Below are 22079 nucleotides of genomic sequence, written 5' to 3' on the forward strand. Positions count from 1 at the left end.
GGTTCAGCCCCTGCGCGCAGCAGAGCTTGACATCGAGCGACATATGTCATCAGTACCATCCGCAAACACAACTTCGGGACCATCCTCAGACTTTATGCACCCTCTCACCGGATTTGAACGCACAGAACCACCTGAAAATGCACCTGGCGACAAAGTAAAAAAAAAAAAGATCGACCGACGCGCATTGACCACGCAAACAACTATAACCAGCCAGAAGATGTGCCGTGTGATGACTTCCGCAAAATCATCGCACCGGAAATGCCAAACCATGGCAATGAATAATGCTGAATTAAAAGCGCAAATAGCCAAGCTGAACCGTGAAATTGCAGTGGTTAATCTGCTCTCCAAAAGAGCAAACGCTGCAGTCTTGCAGGTAAAGTTGTTTGCTGTTGTTGTTTGCTGTTTCGGTTCAAAACAGTTGCAGGGTGTTTTTTTATTGATTATTCATGTACCTGCGATCTACATTTGCCATTTGATACGAAGGTATTTATGCGCAAAGTTGTCTGTATTGGGTTGTTTTCTATGCGCGCTGGATGCCGCGGCCACTGTCAAATGTCATAGTCCTTGCACTTTCTTGTCCAGACAGTAAATTCAATCCAGCTGAGTGTGCGACAACAAGTATACCTTTGTATACACGTATAGCCGGTATCATGAGTTAAATAAACATTTGGAGGGCCAGCCCTTTTTACAACATGTCTCTGTCATCGTTCTTTCTTGTTTTGCACGCTGATACATGTGTTCGTATCGGATTTGTGGTTCTATTTGAAAAATAATGCACTGAAATGTCAACTAAAGTGCAAAAGAACATTCTCAAAGTCACATGAAATAAAATGATTCAAGATACTCGCCATATTTACTCAATGCGTGATGAAACTCTTCTCAAACCGGCGGTAACCCATGCATTTCCATGCATCCACCAGCGCTCAGCTGGGGTAACTCGAGCGCCCCCTAGGTGGCGAAGTTCGAGCCGTCGCAGGCAGCTCCGTAGACCGCCGCCAGCTGGGCAGGTCAGGAGTACAGTAGGTCGTGGTGCGACCAAGTTTCGTCTGTTACGCTCGTTCCACTTGCGGAAAAAAAAGAGTAAAAATTGAACCCTTCGCTGCAAAGTACACTATTTAAGAAAAAAAACATCTAGTTTTTGGTTCAAAAGTATTACGGCTTGGTGGCGCTAGCCACTGCCCAATCTAAAGGGTAAAATCATATTCATTTATCCATTTATTTCTGGGTATTTCAAAGGCCCAGGGTAGCCACCACGAAACGTACTTTTATCGCTACTATTGGCGTGACTTTTCATGCTTCCGGTGTCGTCAGAGAACAATCACGTGAATGCATGCATGTACGCTTGAATGAGAGACTCGAGGCACTGCGCGTTAACTCCCGTTCCTTGCGCTCTAGCCATTGGGCATATGTTTACGAAATTATTTGTTTCTGCCGCTAACCAACCAGCAGTGATGAAATGAACCGGTTCGGCGAATACAATCCTGCAACGCTGTTAACGCATCTCACGATGCCATCAGACGACGTGCTTCGTAATTTTTAGTTCGTAACTGTGACTGGCAGCGGGCGAATGCGCTTCTGGTGCGCGACCTTAACTCAATTTCCAGGCTCCGGTGCTACACAGAGCTAACAACAAGCGGCGTGCGTTGCTCCTGCTCAGGCGGCGTGGCAATTGTCAGAGAGCTGACCACCGTCGCATCATGCGAAAGTCCGTTGCCAACAGCTGTACTGCACCGAGTGAGTCAGTGTTTTCTTCCTTTATGCCTGCACATCTTGCGTGCCGCGCGTACGTTTGTGCACTGAGTGCGCGATTCGACTCTGCTGCTTACGCAGGGTTTTTGTTTACCGTCTTTGCGCCCACCCAACGTAGCCGTAGTGCCGTTTTGCACAGGACCAACGTTACTGCACACGATTCTCTGAATGAAACTTATACAGGTCGCGCACTTCTGTGACACAATATGCGTTGTTCTCTCGCCGTATTACTTTGGCGTAACGTGTGCACAAATGAATTGTCGAGTCATGTGCGTAGGGCGTTGCGCGAGACGTCTGCCTTTCATCGCAGGTGGCTGCATCTCTCCTCCCGACTGAAATTGACGCCCCACGCAAGCCGTGGTGTTCGCTCCCGCCAGTTAGCTCTTTCCCTGCTAACATGGAGCTCCGCCCTCTCAAGTATCTCATGGTCGCCGTGTTTTTCGTCTTCACGGCGACTCTGGTGTTTCTGCCACTCAGTCTCTCGGACAGAATTCGTCAAGTACGAGACCCAAGACGGAGGTGAGTCACAAGACGGGTCGCGCAATGCGCCTGCTCTTGCTCAACCGGTGCGATCGTGTGTCTAGTGCGGCTACTGTGTACAGAGACCGTCCGAACTGCGTCGTACGGGCGTCAGCACGCGTAGAGAGTGGTTAATTTTTTCGGCTTTTACCCAAGTTTCCCCGCAAGCACTGGTACGAAACAAAGTTCATCTTTGTAAAGATATGTACATTTTTGGATTAGTCATACCGCCTTTGCTCTTTCAGTTTTCAGACGTACATTCAACACTGCCTGGACCATCTTTGCGAGTTCGATCACACTGCACTTCATTCGATGAAAAATGAAGTTAAATTGACATGTACTAATAGGCTTCATTCCATCTGCCATGGCTGAACAGATCAGCTCTTTAAAGATGTGTTCTTGAAGAGCCTGTTTCCGATGTATCAAGTTGTGGCGGCCAGCAGTTTCGTTCTCATGCCATGCAGCATAGAGTTTTATAAATATATACTAGACAGAACGCTGGCGCTAGTGTCTATGGAAGCCGCAATGCACGGTGCTTCAGCAAGCGTAGGAATGATGGGTAGTACACGGATTTGTCGAATCTCCGTACTTCTGGCTCCGTGTGGGTTCGTGCGTCTTGAAGCTGATTTTTCACGAAACAAAAATCGGCAAATGTCCAGTGGTTGTGCTTCAGCACCGTATTCTTTCATGCTTACCATTTCAAATTGGGTCACGAAGTTAAGGGTTTGTTCATTTCCTTCGAAACAAAACCGAAACACAGCAATAAACGTAGCCACAATTGGGATTCGCCGCCCAAAAGTACGAAGACTAGGCAAATCCGTATACTACCCATCATTCCCATGGTCGCTGAATGATCGCAGGGCCAGAGTTCCCCCTAGTTAATTTCAGGAAACGTTATCCCAAGCAAGAACTATTACATAGTGCATATTGTTTCACTTGGCTTGTAATATCTGGGTTCGATGTGACAAAGCCTTGATACGATTATGGGGGACACCGTAGTAGAGGGCTCCAAAAATTTTGACCATCTGGTGTTCTTTAAGGTTTACTGATGCCACACAGTGTATGGACCTCTAGCGTTTCGCCTCCATTGAAATGTGACCGCCGCAGCCTGAAACAGACCTACGGCGCTTCGTGTACCAAAAGCTAAATGTAAAAGTTGTGGGATCAGATTTCGCTTTTTCGTCCAGGTTTTTCACCCACTTCGATTCATTTGAATGTACATCAGTATAGGCACATTAACAATAAACGACAATTGTCATTCATTATGTCCCCCCTGACCTGATAACACACGTCTGACTTGTGCCACATTCTCTGTATGCATAAACAGAGTGTTAATTCTGTTGACGGGCACATTGAAAGTGGTGCCGACACCACTTTTCAAAGGTAAGTTTGCTCTGCCGTACCAATCTCCTGCATGTGGAGATGGCGCTGAGCAAGTGTGAAGCTCAGTAAGTGCTAAGATATTTTAAGAATAAACTGCGCAGCAGGATGGGACACACAAAAAGAAATGACAAAAACAAGGGCAGATTCGCAACTGGTTTATTGAAGAACCGTGTTACACAGATATAGCCACAGTAAAGATCTTGTCACTTATAACAAGAAAAAAAAAACACAAAAAAATGCATAGCCAAAATAATACCAGTTAAAATTTCACACTCACAATCAACTCTTACTATAGCACGAGGACTGCAGATAATCGAATTCCTTGTCCAATAAACTGATAGAGGGAGCGCTGACGCATCTTGCTGAGCAGTTTATCTTGAAGATGTTCCCATATCGCATAACTTTCAACGCTTGAAATGCACAGATATTTTATTTGCATGTGAAAGTCAATTTTTCCTGTGGCACACTTACCAACATTGGCACTAGCTTGACGTCGGGCTAGTTTTGATGGCATCTGGTACCAAAACTTCCATTGCTTCTGCGTCGCCAACCAATCCACGGCGAGAAGCTGCTGTGAAAATGTGTGCGAGCACATGACGAGCACAAAACATGTGCGAGCACATGATGAGAAGCTCATACCGTGGTTGTGGCATCGGGGTGCAGTAGGAACGGTAACTAGTTTTTAGAAATGTACTGTAATTACATTTGTAGGGTGCGCTCACGGTGTTCAGTGCATTTTCTAGGCTCTTCAAGGCTTGGCCTGTCATTTGACGCAGAAAAATGACATCAGTACCCTTTTGGGCAAAGAGAACACCTGCCATTTTCCCTTGTCCTGTTCTTCTCTCAAGCATGTTCATAGGCATTTGATCTGTTAGTTAGTTGCAGTGTCAGTAGTACATACAGCTAAATAACCCATCTATCCCTCTACTTTCAGACACACCTATCAGACAGTTGTCTCGCTCACAAGCTGCTTTGGCGGTGGCGTTTTCCTTGCTACATGCCTACTTCACCTGCTTCCTGAGGCACGCAGCCAGTTTAGTAAAGGCATTGCAGACTATTGGGAAAATGCACCCGACTTTCCGTTTGTTGAGTTCCTCTGCATCGGAGGCCTGCTGCTTGTCCTTGTAATTGAGCAGGTGAGTGGCTGAGCCTTGTTTCATTATTTCTTTAAAACAATGCTGTTGTAATGAAAGCAGAAATGTAAAATGCTTGAATAGAGTTCAGTTTGTTTCCTGTTTATACAAGTAATGTTTTGTTTATTTAGTCATTTGTAGAATTCAACTCTAGCCAAAAAGGGGTCAATGACTGCAAACTTGCCAGAAGGCCAAGCAAGTGAATGAGGACACAGGTATTGGCCTAGCCTAGGTGCAAGAAGTTCGGTGAACACATACTAAAGGAAAAACTCATGTTTGTGGCTGCAACTACAGCTAAGCAAAGTAGTCTGCAATTTAACCTTAACATGGCAAACATGTTGAAAAAATGTATGCGATGACACATGCACTTCATACGTCTCGCAAGTGATCCAACTGTTTCTCGTAGGTGACACTCTTTTGGAAGGAGGTTCATGCAAGGCTCACTTACTCTGCCCTATCTCCGTTTGGCCGGGACACATCTGTGGTGAACTATGGCAGCCTCCAGCAGTCGGACTCGCATGGCGACGGACTTGTGCGCGGTGTGGCTGATGACGTGGAAGACGCAGAGGCAGAGGAGCGTACTATGGAATCTATCCATGGAGACCCCAACTCCCACTCCAGCCTCCGGTCCATAGTGCTGGTGATATCCCTCTCAATGCACTCGATTTTCGAAGGCATTGCCATTGGCCTTCAGCCAAGTGTGCAGCTGCTGCTCCAGATCCTGGCTGCCGTATCCATACACAAGAGCATCTTGGCCATCACCCTAGGACTGAACTTGGCGCACAGCCGGCTCGGACACTGCAGCATTGTTGCGAGTGCACTTGCCTTTTCACTCATGGCCCCCCTTGGCATGGTGTTAGCCACACTGCTCATTCAAGGTAATACTGGGGAAGCGGCCCTGTTGAATGGCATACTTCAAGGCTTGGCGTGTGGGACATTCCTTTATGTGACCTTCTTTGAGGTGCTGCCTCACGAAATGAGCCACACGCATAACAGGCTACCAAAAGTGCTGTGCATGGTCTTGGGTGTTGGTGCCATCACCATGTTGCTCTTGTCTCTTCCTCACTGATAACATGTCTTCATATATTTTGCTTACCTATTGCCAGTAATGCTTGTGCTTGCTAAGGCTGTGCCTCTTGTTGCTCGGCTCATTGTAAGCAGCAGTGATTTATTCTGTTGTGTTGTTTAGACCAAACCTACGCAGTGCATTTAAAAGTGCTGTTTCTGTTGCTGGTACTATTCATTGTGAATGGCCCTGACCTATTGCTAAATGAGTGAGTTATACTATAAACAAAATATTTGAACTGATGTCAGCTAATATATATGCAACATAAACACAGTGAAGTAAGTGGAGCAGAAACGAATTCTGTACTCTTCAGTGTGCAGCTCTATTCCAAGTTCAGCAATACGATTGCCTATGAATTCATATTGTTACGTGAGTAACGAGACAAAGTATTGCGAATATATTCGAAAAATATATTTGCAAGAGCGGTTGCAGCACTGGCCAGTCTGGCTCCGAGCTCGAGCAGCCAGCGAGCCTCATCTTCTTCGTCGGGCGCACACGCGCATTCGCACTATGGTTTGTGGCAGCCTACAGGTAGCATATAACCCCCGTCGGCAAAGGCGCCGTCTCGGCGCATCTAGATGTCAAGATCATTGGGCGAGTGGTACTGCTTCAGGCGTGCGACGTGTACGATGTCGCTGGCCCTAGGGGTGGATGAAGACGGCGAGGCAGCAGGAGTGATTTCATAAGTGACGGGAGTCACCTCACGAAGCACTCTGTAGGGCCCTGTGTACCGAGAGAGCAGCTTGTCAGACAGGCCAACGTGCCTGGTCGGAGACCACAGCAGAACCAACGAACCGGGCGAAAAGTGCACATCGCGGTGTCGTTGGTCGTACCGACGCCGTTGGTTTGCTTGGGAGGTCAGAAGGCGAGCACGAGCGGTTTCGCGTGCGTGGGCGGCCCGGCTGATGGCGTCCAGAGCATATTGTGAAGTTGGAGCTGCTGGTAACGGAATCGTCGTATCGAGGGGTAATGTGGGTTCGCGGCCGAACAGCAAGAAAAAAGGGGAGTAACCAGCCGTGTCGTGGCGCGAAGAATTGTAGGCAAATGTCACGTATGGTAAAGCGATGTCCCAGTCAGAGTGATCTGAGGAAACGTACTTTGCAAGCATGTCAGTTAGGGTTCGGTTCAGGCGTTCTGTGAGGCCATTTGTTTGCGGATGGTACGACGTAGTGAGCTTGTGGCGTGTTGCACAAGAGCGTAGAATGTCCGCTATGACTTTCGATAGAAATGTGCGGCCTCGGTCCGTGAGCAGCTGGCGTGGAGCACCATGTTGCAAGATCACGTCGTGTAGAAGAAAATCGGCGACGTCAGTGGCGCAACTTGTTGGAAGGGCGCGTGTGATTGCGTAGCGTGTGGCGTAGTCTGTGGCCACAGCTATCCACCTGTTGCCAGCAGAAGACAGAGGAAAAGGGCCGAGTAAGTCCAAGCCGATGCGAAAGAAAGGTTCAGTAGAAATATCGAGTGGTTGAAGGCGCCCAGCCGGAAGCGTCGATGGTGTTTTGCGGCGCTGACATTCCTCACACGCCGCGACGTATCTTCTGACGGACCGTGCCAGACCTGGCCAATAGAAGCGACGGCGAATCCGGTCGTATGTGCGGGACACACCCAGGTGACCGGCAGTAGGAACGTCATGAAGTTCGTGGAGTACAGCCAAGCGGAGGTGTTTGGGTATGGCAAGCAGCAGAGATGGGCCGTCTGGATGGAAGTTATGCCGGTATAATGTGCCATTCTGGAGTACGAACGAGCGATAGGATCGGTTCGATGGGGAGGAGTCGAGGCGCTCAATGATAGCTCGTAGGGCTGCATCACGGCGTTGCTCGTCGGCTATGTGGTTCAGTTGAGAAACGGAGCACACGCAGGCGTCGTTGTCAGGTATGGTGGCCGATGGGTCAACTGGATAGCGAGAAAGGCAATCGGCGTCCTGGTGCAGGCGTCCAGACTTGTATATCACAGAAAAGGTGTATTCTTGCAGTCGCAGAGCCCAGCGACCAAGTCGACCTGTAGGATCTCTTAAGGATGAAAGCCAGCAGAGCGCGTGGTGGTCGGTGACGACGGAAAAGTGAGTGCCATATAAATATGGACGGAATTTTGAGACCGCCCAGACAAGAGCAAGGCATTCTCGCTCTGTGATCGAATAGTTACGCTCTGCAGGTGTAAGGAGGCGGCTAGCATACGCGATAACGCGGTCGTGTCCCTGTTGGCATTGGGCGAGAACGGCTCCGATACCGTGACCACTGGCATCAGTTCGGACCTCAGTTCGGGCAGATGGGTCAAAGTGGGCGAGGATAGGGGGCGTCGTCAAAAGTGTTATGAGGTGAGAGAAGGCGGCAGCTTGAGTGGACCCCCACGAAAATGGAACGCCTTTCTTCAAAAGATCGGTAAGTGGTTGGGCGATTGCCGCAAAATCTTTCACGAACCGCCTAAAGTAGGAGCAAAGTCCCACAAAGCTCCGGACATCTTTGGCGGATTGGGGTACTGGGAAATTCGTGACGGCACGAATTTTCTCAGGGTCCGGTCTCACACCAGAAGCATCGACAAGGTGGCCCAGCACGGTAATCTGTCGGCGGCCGAAGTGACACTTCGAGGAGTTCAACTGGAGGCCAGCTTTGCGGAAGACGTCGAGAATGGCCGACAGACGCTCAAGGTGGGTCTCAAACGTAGGTGCAAATACGAGGACGTCGTCTAGGTAACACAGGCATGTTGACCATTTGAACCCGTGTAGCAGAGAGTCCATCATACGTTCGAACGTGGCGGGGGCATTGCATAGGCCGAAGGGCATAACCTTGAATTGGTATAGGCCATCTGGAGTGATGAAGGCGGTCTTTTCTTGGTCTTTCTCGTCTACGGCAATCTGCCAATAACCAGAACGAAGGTCGATGGATGAAAAGTAGCGTGCGCCGTGGAGACAATCGAGGGCGTCATCAATACGTGGTAAAGGATACACGTCCTTTTTGGTGATTCGATTTAGATGCCGGTAATCGATGCAAAAACGCCATGTGTTGTCCTTCTTTTTAACCAGGACGACGGGTGACGCCCATGGGCTTGATGAGGGCTCAATAATGCCTTTAGTTAACATCTTATTCACTTCAGCTTGAATAATCTGGCGCTCCGACGCGGACACGCGATACGGTCGACGGTGAATGGGAGCAGCATCACCGGTGTTGATGCGGTGCTTTACAAGAGAAGTTTGGCCGAGTGGGCGGTCGTCAAGGTCGAAGATGTCACGGTAGGAAGCTAGAAGGCGTGCGAGAGCGGCTGATTGCGCTGGGGGAAGGTCAGGGTCGATCATGGGACGTATTGACATGTCGAGGCATGTGGCATCGAGTGGGCGACAAGGAAAATTGGGGCATGCGTCGGCTGCGAAAGTGGTGACGTGATCATCGGCTAAGGACCGCAACGTGGCAATTAGGATGCCTTCAGGGAGGACTTGCTTTGTGAAGCCGAAATTTATGACGGGTAGACGGGTCCGGTTGGAGGCTACAGTTACGATGCAGTGAGGGACGGTGACGTCACGTGCCAGTAGGACATCAGGAATCGGCGTGACGATGTAGTTCCCATCCAATACGGGTGAGGTCGTGGCGAATTCGGTGAATGTGAGGGCTTTAGGCGGTAAGCGGAGGAAGTCTGTGGCAGAAAGGCCGTGTTGAGGTTCAGGGTGAATATCCGGCTGAAGAGGAAGGTCTAAGCAAAGAGTACCAGCGGAACAGTCGATCAGAGCAGAATGGGTCGACAGGAAGTCCATCCCTAAGATGAGGTCATGAGGACAGTTCTGGAGCACCGTGAATAGAACAGGGATGTAACGGTCGGCGATGCGTATGCGAGCCGTACACATGCCAATGACAGGAACAGTGCCGCCATCGGCCACACGTACAGCTTCGGTAGCAGGGGGCGTGAGTACTTTTCTTAAGCGGCGACAAAGATGAACGCTGATTATGGACACATGAGCGCCAGTATCGACTAGTGCCGACAGAGAAATACCGTCCACGTGTACATCGACAAGATTTTTGTTCGTATGAAGCGTCAATGGAGGGTTTGGTTCAGACAGGGATGATGCAGCACTACCTCCAGGGGCTGCACTGTCTAGTTTTCCGTCGGGTACGATGAAAAGTTAGGCGGCGAGTGATGGCGGCGTGGCTGGGGCGACGGGGAACGACGGCGTTGAGGGGACGGAGAACGAGCAGGAAGGCGGCTATTAGACGTGTCGAAAGCAGGGGCGGTACGGCTGGACGAATACCGGCGAAGATCTTCATATGGGCTATAAGGTGCGAAAAACTGGCTCCTATGTGGCGGCGTCCAGGAGGCACGGCAGTAGCGGGAGACATGTCCTACGCGGTGGCACCGGAAGCAGATCGGTTTGTCGTCAGGAGTTCGCCATTCCGCCGGGTTGCGAGATCGTGGAGCAACAAATGGGTCACGTCGAGGTGCATTAATGGGAATTGGTCTGGAGGAGGGGCAAGAGATGGGGCAAGCATCAGGGAACCCGCGGTTGGCGAATTCTTGTCGTACGACCGCCTGAATAACGGAGATCGCGGGGGTTGTCGGTATCGTATGTTCGAAAGAAGTGGGCTGAAGCGGCGCTGGACTTGCTGCTTCAAGTTCCCGTCGAACGATACGCGTTACACTCTGCTCAAAGGGCGGTGTGACGGTAGAATCGGAGCAGGTGGACGTAGCCGCCGTGTTTGGCAACCGAGAAAAAGGAGGGCGCACCCGACGGCTTTTTGCTGTTTCGAAACGGCGGCATTCCTGAATTACACGGTGGATGGTCGAGACGTTAGTGTACACCAGCAAATTGAAGGCGTCGTCCGCGATCCCCTTCAAAACGTGTCCAACCTTTTCAGCCTCAGACATCGCCTCGTCCACTTTTCGGCAAAGAGCGAGAACTTCTTGGATGTATGACACATACGATTCAGTTGGCGACTGGACACGGGTAGCCAGCTCCTGTCGTGCAGCTGCGTGGCGACCGGTCGGGTCCCCAAAGATGTCACGTAGCTTCTCCTTGAACGTGTCCCAGCTGGTGAGTTCGGACTCATTTGTCTCGTACCAGACACGCGGGGTTCCGTCCAAGTAGAAGAGAACATTAGCGAGCATCATGGTAGGGTCCCAACGGTGAGTTTGACTGACCCGTTCATAAAGGCGAAGCCATTTGTCGACGTCGAGGCCAGGTTGCGCAGAAAATGTCCCGGGATCACGTGGTGTTTGGACGGCGACAAAGGTTGTCGGAGAAGCCGCAGATGATGAAGCGGACGCGTTGTCACTGGAAGCCATGGCGGGAAGCTGGAGGGTGCGGCCACTGCGGAGCTGCGTGGTGAGGACGGGGATCGTTCCACCTCCACCAAATATGTTACGTGAGTAACGAGACAAAGTATTGCGAATATATTCGAAAAATATATTTGCAAGAGCGGTTGCAGCACTGGCCAGTCTGGCTCCGAGCTCGAGCAGCCAGCGAGCCTCATCTTCTTCGTCGGGCGCACACGCGCATTCGCACTATGGTTTGTGGCAGCCTACAGGTAGCAATATCTTCATTTGAATATTCAGATGCCATGCACGTACGTGTTAATAATATGAATATATATAATCAGCAAAAAGCATTTATTGCCACCCTGGATGTCTGTTATAGTCACCATAGCACAATACTTTTTTACAGTTTTTGCCTACCTAGGCTTTATGTGCCGGTAGCTTTAAATATAGCTTAATTTGTGAGAAATGGCCATTTCGGACAAAAAAAGTGTTGATTTTCCTTCTCTATCTTCTCTCAATTTTTAACCAGATATTGTGCATAATATCTTCATATATCAAAGTCTTGTAGAAGTTCTACTAATTGTTAGATTATACCTCTGCTTTCAATCCACACCAGTACCATTTGAATTGAGGGTTGATGGAGCGCATTTGTATGTATAGCCCAGTTCTGGCATACATGACGTACAAGCGCAGCTGTGTTACATTACTGTGTTGATGTTTACGTTCTGTTATCCTGTACAACTTCTAGCTGCGAGGCTGTGCACAAGCTTAATTGCAAAAAAAAAGGATGCCCCCATCTTTCCAGCCAAATTACTGAAAGCAAACATGAAGTTTTAAGCAAACTTTGTAAATATGGGTATGCAAGGATTTATTGTATGTTCTCTCTGCTGTGATATATAATACCGATAAAGTGCTATTAGATATTATCACCCCCCAGTGCCCAGTGTTTTTTTTTACAATGTGAGAAATGTGTAATGACGTTCATAAACTGCTTTTTTTTTTTTTTAATTCTGTTATGGCCACACATAATGCCTGAATGAATCCAAAACAGGACTGCTGAAGCTAGTTGTTGGTTTATGCTCATGATGGATTTCTTCCCTGCACCTTTTGATGTACTAGTGATTGAACATGGTGCTGCAACCATGTGGAATTCACTTGTTTGTGTGACAAGAGCTCCCACTGCTTTTTCGGCTTGCCTGTAATGCTGCAGGGTGTCAGCTGGTGCAACTAGTCAGCCACAGAACGTCACAACCTGAAGGAATTTTTCTTGCATTCTGTATGTAGGAAGGAACTTTGTACAGTAGTCATGGTGTAGGTTGCCTCAACAGCTTTCACGCAGCTGTGCTTTTCCAATTTAATTAACATTCCATATGTGGAACATGCAAGATTAGCTGGTTTGTGTAGATAAAACAGAACAAAATCAACTGCCACTTCATGCAACTGTTTTAATAGAGGAACTGACGAAATCTAGTACCTTAACTTTAAACGTGGTTTAGTCCTATCGCACATGCAGTTAGATTGCCTGAACAAATTTAAAAGTGCACATGATGACATAGTTTCTGGGTTTGCCTCACGTTTTATCATTGCCTTACCTATCACTAAGCAGGACAAGTCTATGTTAAAACTTGGAAGAGGCTTAAGTTGTTCCACAGGCACAGGTGCTTATGGCAGTGCTTATTCAGGACAATTGTGAGTTCTTTGCAACTTTTGAGTGTTGCCCTTGCAATTGCCAACATAACAAGCGAATCTCACCAGCACAGTTGCAATGTGTGAACTTTGATGGCATCTGCAGCTCATTGTTGAATTACCTCAGAGTTGCTTTTTTAGTCAATCATGCTTTCAAATTGCTTCAAGCATGAAATTGTTTATAATGTTGAATATGGTATGTGCCTCTTACAATTTATGGGCATTGTTGTATAAGTGAGTAAACTGCTGTTTTCTTTTTCTTTTTATATTGCTCATGCATTTCTTTACTCATCTGGCCAGGAGAGTGAGCAGTTATAACATACTTCACTACATCGTACAAAGAGGCTATAGCGCTATAAGACGCATATATCAAACTGTCATGCTCTGCCAATGATCAGCGTATTGAATGCCGCATCCCCTTGGGTGCAATTTTCCCAGTTTTACAGTAGCTAGTTCCCACATCTTGCCCCGCCGTGGTGGTCTAGTGACTAAGGTACTCGGCTGCTGACCCGCAGGTCGCAGGTTCGAATCCCGGCTGCGGCGACTTCATTTCCGATGGAGGCGGAAACGTTGTAGGCCTGTGTGCTCAGATTTGGGTGCACGTGAACGAACCCCAGGTGGTCGAAATTTCCGGAGCCCTCCACTACGGCGTCTCTCATAATCATATGGTGGTTTTGGGACGTTAAACCCCACATATCAATCAATAAATCATTAGTTCCCACATCTTGGGAAATGATGCCGATAAAACAGTAATGTGAAGCAGGTACCTTGCTTTTCTTCAGAATAACGAATGATGGCATAGTAGCTGCTTTTCTGCTTCACAAAAAATGCAAGTATACTCATAGCAGTTGCCCCAGGAGTTTTTTTTTTAAAGCTCTATAAAGGCTGCTCTTCTAGCTTTCCCTGTGACTGTGCAGCATGCTATGCACCGACCTGGTACACTGGGCTCATGCCTCCCCCCCCCCCCCCCCATCATCACACACGCACAACAATAAAGAATCCTGGTTGTGCAGCTAGAAATAGCTCTAATTTTGACCGATACTGTCAAACCAGGCATCCTGAAAACAGTTTGAATGTGATGGCCATAAAGGAGAATGGGCAGTGTACATGTCCTAAAATGACTGTGCAGTGTTCCAACTAAACTCCTCACAATGTCCAATTGTCATTAGTAAACTTCACCACAGTACATTCATGTAGTGTAGTAAATCATATTGGGGAAAGAAATGCAGTGCAGAGGGGTGCATTTACATACAACAGTGTGTGCATCACTGTATTTCATCAGTCGTCGTAAGCCACTTGGCACTTTACATTTCTCGTCTTGATTCAAGCCACAAGTTGCTAGAGTTTAGATGTGTACACATAGACGAGAAGTGGTACACTGCGTGTGTGACAGCCTCTTAAAACTTTTCTGCCAGAGCATAAACTTAGGTTCAACGACTCCTGCCATTGCTAACCTTCACTTCAGCTCAACATTAGCTACATAACAGATGGGCATGTGCTTTATATCCCCTTCAGCGGTGGTGACTATGTTCATTTTTACAAGTTTTTTACGCTGGTTGTGTCAACTTGGGGACAAAAGAGGACAAAATACATTGCTCATTGGATGAATTCAACCTTCTGCATGGTCAATATGTCGACTTATTGAGTGTGCTGCGTATGACTAGCCGACCACTTTGTCCAAGGCACTGCGATGTTTGACAGGTCGTTTGACGTGCCGCGTTTCACAACCAACGCGAAAGGTATAACAGTTTTCTCAAAGTGAATGCAGCCGAAAACCAATGGCACACACATTTTTAGCCTATGATTTTATTCTTTCCATGTCAGATTTGAAGTATGACTTACTGCAGAATAATGAAATATTTAATTTCAAGCTAATTATACTTATTTACAGAAACTCGGAAAACATTACTTTACTTAATTTTCCTTCTTGGGATACAAATTCAGTGTTTTGGAATCATGGTGAGTGAATATGACCCATTATTAAGCAGTGCATCTCAATTTTCACTTGAAGTGGATATATTTCTAGTCATCAATACACAGATACTTCTTTTTTTGCAATTCCTTCACATTTTATATGTGGCATTTCTGCATTTATCATTCAGCGATGGCCCAACGAGACGGGTCTCTGCTCCGTGTCAGAAGGAATCTACAAATTTAAGAAGGAACCCTGCCGGCCTCTACTTGTTTTTCTGGTCCAGTATTCACACACCATGACATGATGCACATAAGAAAGGGACATAAGCTATGCAACAAAGAGTTGGCTGTGTGTTACGAGAAACACGGTGCGCCAATGATATTAGGCTCATTCATTACGTGTTAACAGTTGTTTTTGAGAGATTAGATCAGTTGGCATTGCATGAAGCATGATTAAAAAAAAGATAATTCGGCAGACCCCACGTGCCATGGGAATCTACGTTATGCAAAGCATGCGGAGGGAAACTAAGTGGAAATGGGTGTAATTTTTGTGATTGAGCGAAACATGCAATGACGCGAAAGGTATGTACAAATGTTGTACACAAGGACGTTGAATAGCCGCATACGTTTTATATAAATGGTTGCTTACAGTTGCGTAACCATGCCAACAGTAACACGAGTATTACCAACACCACAAGAGGTAAACTTATACGTAGCGCTTCTGCCCGCGAGGATGGTACATAATACATAAGCTAGGCCTACATTACACAGTCAAACCATTTTATAAGACAAATTTATATTGATTGATTGATTTGTGGGGTTTAACGTCCCAAAACCACTATATGATTATGAGAGACGCCGTAGTGGAGGGCTCCGGAAATTTTGACCACCTGGGGTTCTTAAGACACATTTATATTAAAGACAAATGAGTAAAGAGACACTAGTGTGCTTAGAGTAAAATACGGGTTGATAAGAAAACACCCCCACTAATAACTAAAATCTCATATAAAAAACAAGGATAGCTCTCGGAGCATGCCTCTTGTAAAGGCGTGTAACTGTATATAGATTAGCTGGCCCCAAGGTCTGAAGAACTGTCTGAGGAACTTCCCAATACTAGTGCATGCATAAAAGTGAACAGCAACAACAGTATGAATAAAATGAAGCACTTAATTTCCTGCGCTTCAATACTACAGCATCTAGAAATTTTCTTGCCTCTGTACGGTCTGTGATCATGCACAGAGTTGATACTACACAGCAAATTCTTGGACACTTGGTTTAATGTACAGTTAAAAACTTCAGTACCTCTAAATCTTCAAGACACAAAATGTAACATGTGGCATGTATGGTTATGTCACCACTTCCATAATGAGACATTGGAAAACGTTGAGAATATAAAAACATGTATATCCCTACCTTCTTTGCCGAGGTATATACTTGCCTCTCCATATGCATGTGCTTGTGTGTTTGTATGTGTGCAAATATATGCACATAAAAAACTCAAAATTTGCAAAAACAAAAGTTAAGCACCCACCTCCGCCCAAATCCTTTCTCTGGCTATGCCTATGTCCTAAAAACTCTCTTAGTAGTCAATTCTACCTCCAACATAAAGGTGATTTTAGTTTAATGGCATGAGGACACTACTTATACAGACGTAAGCAGATTCACAGATGTAGCACATCCAATATAGTGCATGTCTTCAAAGCAAAAAAGTCGCAGTTTCGGCACAAGGTCGAAGCAATGGATGTGATAGCAACACATTGGTCTGTTATACGAAATAAGGCGAGGGAGATTCAGGAACCATACGAAATGTGGTGGACATGGTCGACTGGGCTTGAATTGACAATAACGCAATAACCACAGTACATGAACAGATGGTGTTGTGAACAGCTGACTGCATGATGTACGACAAGAGGCGAAGTACTTGTTTGGCATCGAGAAACGTGACAAGCCACTGGTTCTTGCATCGAAGTCAATTAATGTTGAAGTCTCCAATGACTGTCACCAGCACGTCCTGTAGGCACACCGCACGGAAGTTGTGCAGCAAGGTTTCTGGTAAGATGTACACTGTTGTGACAACGAAGTCAGGCAATGTTTTACGGCACTTGCGTCACCACAACTCATCCAGGGCAGCAAGTCAAGTCTGTCTATCTTAAGTGAAAGTGGCTGAGTGCACTTTGACGGGATCTCAATTCATAGGCACAACAGGACCATCGACTTACAGAATAGTCTTGCACTTGATTCGAGCAATTTTTTCTGCTGCTTCAGAGTGAAAGTGGAGCCAGAGACATTTTGTAATGTCCTTTTCATCCAACTGTATGTGCTTCAGTGGGCCCACCCCTCTGTTGATCAAGCTATTGACACGTCAATGTTTAGAGAAAGCATGTATGGCTTGTCCGAACAAAGAACAAGCTTTGTTCAAGTCCATTGATAGTAAGCCAGTGATAATGGTGTATATACTTAGCTCGCCGTTAATGAGATGGACAGTATTTTGTTAATGCAGCGCACTGTAGAGCAAGGTGTCACTAGTTAGAATCCCCAGAGGATGCTCTGGAATTTTTTTTCTCCTGATTAATTTTTCTCTGTGCCTTTACACACATGCATGCTCACACACACGAACACACACATCCGGGACATGATGGCGATGACAAAAATCAACCGAGTGTGTTCATATTATGAAGTCTTGGTTTGGAAGACCTTTATTAGGCTCGAGGAACCGGCAGCCGACAGCTACAATGAGCGAACCAAGATGATGATGCTACGCGACAACGATGAGGATGCATGAGCAACACATGATAATGATGATAATGTACAGATGAAGAGAATGGATATACTAAATGCCCACACTAATTCCCCCCACGTGAATGTGGCCAGCCTGGCCGCGGCAGGTCAAGGGGACAAAGAACGTTGCATGAAGGGTTTCATACGGGAGACATAGACGACCTCAGTAGTTCGATAACGGCGATCTGCTGGGGCTACAAGTGGGGTCACGTGGTAATGCACTAGTGAAGTCTCTTCAAGACCTGTGCATGGCCCGATAAACCGTGACTAACATTTGTCGCACAAACCAGGTGTGCGAATAGGTGTCAAGAGGAGCACTTCGTCTCTAGGTTGAAAGGATACAGCACAATGCGATTCATCATAAACTAGCTTTCTCTCTTGCTGTCGGGCTTCAGTATTTATACGAGCACGTTGGCAACACTGTGCGAGTCGTAAAATTTATTCCTCTGAAAAGGATAGAGATGAATTCGCATGGCAGGTAAAGAAAGAGACATCCAGGAAAGAAGTAGGGGAGCGTCCATAAACTGGGTAAAATGGTGAGTAGCCGGTTGTCCGCTGAATGGTCGTATTGTAGGCGAAAGTGACGAATGATAGAACTACGTCCCAGTTCTTGTAGTCTGGTTGAGTATAGGCGGCGCGATCATGTCAGCAAGAGTGCAGTGGAATCGCTCAGTGAGGCCGTTAATCTGGAGATGATAACTAGAGGCAGTCATGTGAGTTGTGTCGAAGGTATGAAGAAATTTGTTCACTATTTGTGAAAGGAAGGCCCTTCCACAGTCACTGAGCAATACAAGTGGAACACCATGATGCAGTATAATGGCTCGAAGGATGAAATCGGCCATTTCAGCAGCTGAACCAGTAGTGACGAGTGCCGTCTCGGCATAGCGCGTCAAATGGTCAACGGCTGTTACTATCCACCGGTTTTCAGCAGCACTGACTAGAAGGGGGCCATAAAGATCAACGCCTACAACTTCGAATGGTGTGGCTGGGCACGGAAGAGGCTGTAGGGTACCGGCTGAAGCAGATATTGGTAGTTTTCTACATTGGCAGATAGTGCAGGACCCGACGTATCGAGCTACGCTAGTGGTAATGCCTGGCCAATAAAACCGACTTCGAAGGCGATCGCAGGTTTTGTGGTAACCAAAGTGACCAGCAGTCGGATGGTCATGAAGCGCTCTGAGGACTTCGGACCGAAGCGATCGAGGTAGAACGGGAACCCAGCGCTGACTGTCAGGATGGTAAATTTTGCGGCACAGCATCGAGTTGTCCAGCTTAAATTGCAAGAGTTGGCGACGGAGCCTCGCATTAGGTGGACGGGAACTGCCAGTGAGGTAGCCTATAATACCCCGACAGTATGGGTCAGCCAGCTGTCCAGAAGGAGAATCGTGGGGGTCGTCCGAAGGCAGCTGGTCCATAAAGGCGAGAGAGGGAATCGCCGTAGACTTGGTGGACTTCGAGGGTGTGTTGTGCAACGTGATTGCGGAAACGCCGAGTGGCGCCGTTGGTAGTGGGCAGCGAGAAAGAGCGTCGGCATCACTATGCTTTCTGCCACACTTGTATATGATGTCAAAATCATACTCTTGTAGGCGTAGAAACCAGCGGCCGAGGCATCCCGATAAGTTCTTGAGTGTCAAAAGCCAACATAAAGCGTGGTGGTCGGTCACAATGATGAAATGGTGGCCATGCAGATAAGGACTAAATTTCTGTACTTACCAAATGATGGCGAGGCACTCCTGCTCGGTGATCGTGTAGTTCCTCTCGGCTGCAGAGAGGACGCAGCTGGTGTACGCATGACTCGCTCTCCCGAAGAGTTGTCGCGTTGCAGGAGCACGGTTCCTAAACCGCGGCCCCTAGCGTCTGTGTGCAGGAGGGTCGGTGCGTCATCGTGAAAATGAGAAAGTACAGGGTCGGTCGTGAGGGCACTCTTCAACATGTCGGAAGCCGATTCACATTCCTGAGACCACTAAAAGGGCATACCGGAAGCAAGTAGCTTCTAGAGTGGTGTGGCTATGGAGGCAAAGTTTTGTATGAATCGCCAAAAGTAAGATGCGAGACCAAGGAAACTTCGCAAATCTTTCGGTTTGTCAGGGCTAGGGAAGCGAAGCACTGCAGCAGTTTCATCAGGGTCTGGACGAATTCCGTCCTTGCTCACGACATGACCGAGGACCTTGATGGATCTGCTGGCGAAATGGCACTTCTTGGTGTTAATTTTAAGACCAGCACCCGCAAGACAAGTCAGGACCTCGTCCAAGCATTGCAGATGTTGAGGAAACGTCGATGAAAAGACAACAGCGTCATCGAGGTAACATAGGCAAGTCTTCTATTTCAGGCCACGCAGCATGTTGTCAATCATGCGTTCAAAAGTTGCGGGTGCATTGCATAGACCGAACGGCATAACATTGAATTCCTATAGGCCGCCCGGAGTTGCGAACAGTTTTTTCTTTATTGTGTTCGTGAAGGGAGATTGGTCAATAGCCGGAATGCAAGTCGAGGCTCGTAAAGAATTCATCACCTTGTAAGGAATCGAGGGCGTCGTCGATGCGTGGCATGGGGTATACGTCCTTCCTAGTGATCTTATTGAGTGCTCGGTAATTGACGCAAAATAGTACTGAACCGCCTTTTTTACGCACCAGATGACCAAGGATTGGGTGAGAGTCGGATTATCTCCCGTTGCAGCATATCGTCTACGTTTTCCTCAATGACTCTTCGTTCGGCTAGAGAGACGCGGTATGGATGGCGGTGCACAATGGCTGTTTCGTCGGTCTGAATACGATGTGCCGTAGCGGTAGTCTGGCGCAGGGTGGATGAATAAAGGTCAAAAGAGTTTGCACGCTTTTCCAACAAATCAACCAGCTGCTGCTTCTGTGAGTCTGTCAAGTCTTTATTGATGGCTGCTGTAAAGGCTGAGGAAGCATCATGATCTCCCGGATGGCCTTTAGAGGAGGCAGGGGTAAGAGGCACGACGCACACAGGCTCCAGATCGGCAATGCAGGCAACAGTAGTGCCCCGCGGCAGTAAAATTTTATCTGGTGTGGTGTTCGTAGTAGGGAGGACGACAGCTGATCCATTGTTAAAGGGAGCCACACCTGATACGAGAGCTATGCCTTTATTAAGGCAACGGGGCGAGGGAGTGACGAAAATGCCACCAGAGTCGATGTAGCTGGACAAAACTGAGACTAATTGTTGTTTGTGTGGTGGTAGCTCGATGTCTACAGCAGCGATGAGTCGAAGTGGCCTGTAGATTTCGTCGCTGAACAAGTGGTCTGTGTCAGTAAGATGGACGACACGTTGTGCACAACAAATAGCCGCGAAAGCAGAGGAAAGAAAGTCCCAGCCTAAAATGAGTTGGCGGGAGCACTGGGATAGCACAGCAAATTCTGTATGGTGAAGAATGTCGATTAGCACACGGGAAGTACAGAGCAGAAGGGCGAATCGGTGTGCCCTGGGCTGTAACCAGTGTCGGTCCATCATAAGGTGTCGTGACTTTTCGAAAACGGACACACAAATCAGCACGAATAATAGAAAACGCAGCCCCAGTTTCCATTAAAGCATCAACGTCCACTTCCTCAACTGTGACTGAAATCATATTGTAAGGGCGCGCTGGAGGAATCGGAGTCCTGTGTTGGAATGCAGTTTCTCCTCCAAAAACTGCATCGTTTAGTTTTCCGGACAACATTCAGAAGCGAGGGAAGCAAGCTGAAGCGGAGAAGAGGAGAGACGGTAGGGTGACGGTGAACGGCGTCGGGTTGATCGATGCCTCCTGCGCAGTTCACCTGATGGTGGCGGAGATGGTGATCGACGCGACGGTGACGAATAACGGTGGCCCTGGTACAAGGCTCCTGCAGTGTAGTGCCGTTAGCATATGACGAATAACGGCGGCCCTGGTACAAGGCTCCTGCAGTACGCGTACGTTCGTGGCGGCGACGTCGAGCTGACGGTGCGGCGGCGACATGCAAGCATGATGGGAGAGTGCGAGCGACAGTGGGCTGCAGGTGGGCTATGTGGGTCATGGACGTGAGCTCCTCCCTGATGACATCCCGCAATTATGTTGAAGAAGACTGAATGGGACACACTGAAGGTAGTGTGAATCCCATTGATTCTAATTCTTCGTGTATAATCGGCCTTATCGTGTCTCGTAGGTTTAGATCCGCTGTAGTACGGGCCGTGTCACTGTCCGGTTGTAGGCGCATAGACTCTAGTTCTTTGAGGTGCTGACAGGTTGTCGCAACGTCAGCAACGGTAGCCCGAATCTGGATTGCAAGGGCATTTAATGCGATGGGTGCGATCCCCTTAAGAAGCTGGCGTACCTTGTCTGACTCTGTCATTGATGTGTCAACCCAGCGGCAAAGTGAAAGAACATCCTCGATGGAGGATGTATACGACTCCCCGATGTGCTGTTTTTGAGCTGCGAGAGCTTTCTTTGCGAAAGCCGAACAAACAGCCGCTGCGAACAGCCGCTGTGCCAAAGACATGGCGAAGCTGGTCTTTGAAGGCTGACCAATCGGGGATGTCGATGAAGTGGTTGAAGAACCACGTCTTCACGACACCCGTGAGGTAGAATGAGACGTGAGCGAGTTTGTAGGTGTTATCCCACCGGTTAGCAGCGCCGAAAT

General features: G+C 47.8%; 1 protein-coding gene across 1 annotated transcript; it reads left to right on the plus strand.

Annotated features, from left to right (window-relative positions):
- Positions 1-1303: 1303 nt before the first annotated feature.
- On the plus strand, positions 1304-6236 carry LOC119187875 (zinc transporter ZIP1). The gene is made up of 4 exons (XM_037435983.2): positions 1304-1734; positions 2060-2268; positions 4586-4787; positions 5191-6236. Exons 2-4 carry the CDS (start codon positions 2147-2149, stop codon positions 5851-5853), a joined length of 987 nt encoding a protein of 328 aa, XP_037291880.2. The 5' UTR covers positions 1304-1734; positions 2060-2146; the 3' UTR covers positions 5854-6236.
- The last annotated feature ends 15843 nt before the right edge of the window (positions 6237-22079 follow it).

This window comes from Rhipicephalus microplus, chromosome 1 (assembly GCF_043290135.1).
Source record: "Rhipicephalus microplus isolate Deutch F79 chromosome 1, USDA_Rmic, whole genome shotgun sequence".
In the NCBI taxonomy this organism is placed as follows: Eukaryota; Metazoa; Arthropoda; class Arachnida; order Ixodida; family Ixodidae; genus Rhipicephalus; species Rhipicephalus microplus.

Bases quoted from the DNA above. Each gene is read 5' to 3' on its own strand.
- LOC119187875 (XM_037435983.2), top strand. From the start codon at position 2,147: ATGGAGCTCCGCCCTCTCAAGTATCTCATGGTCGCCGTGTTTTTCGTC. The intron at 2,269-4,585 runs GTGAGTCACAAG...CTCTACTTTCAG, and splicing joins GTACGAGACCCAAGACGGAG to ACACACCTATCAGACAGTTG. The intron at 4,788-5,190 runs GTGAGTGGCTGA...TGTTTCTCGTAG, and splicing joins TTGTCCTTGTAATTGAGCAG to GTGACACTCTTTTGGAAGGA.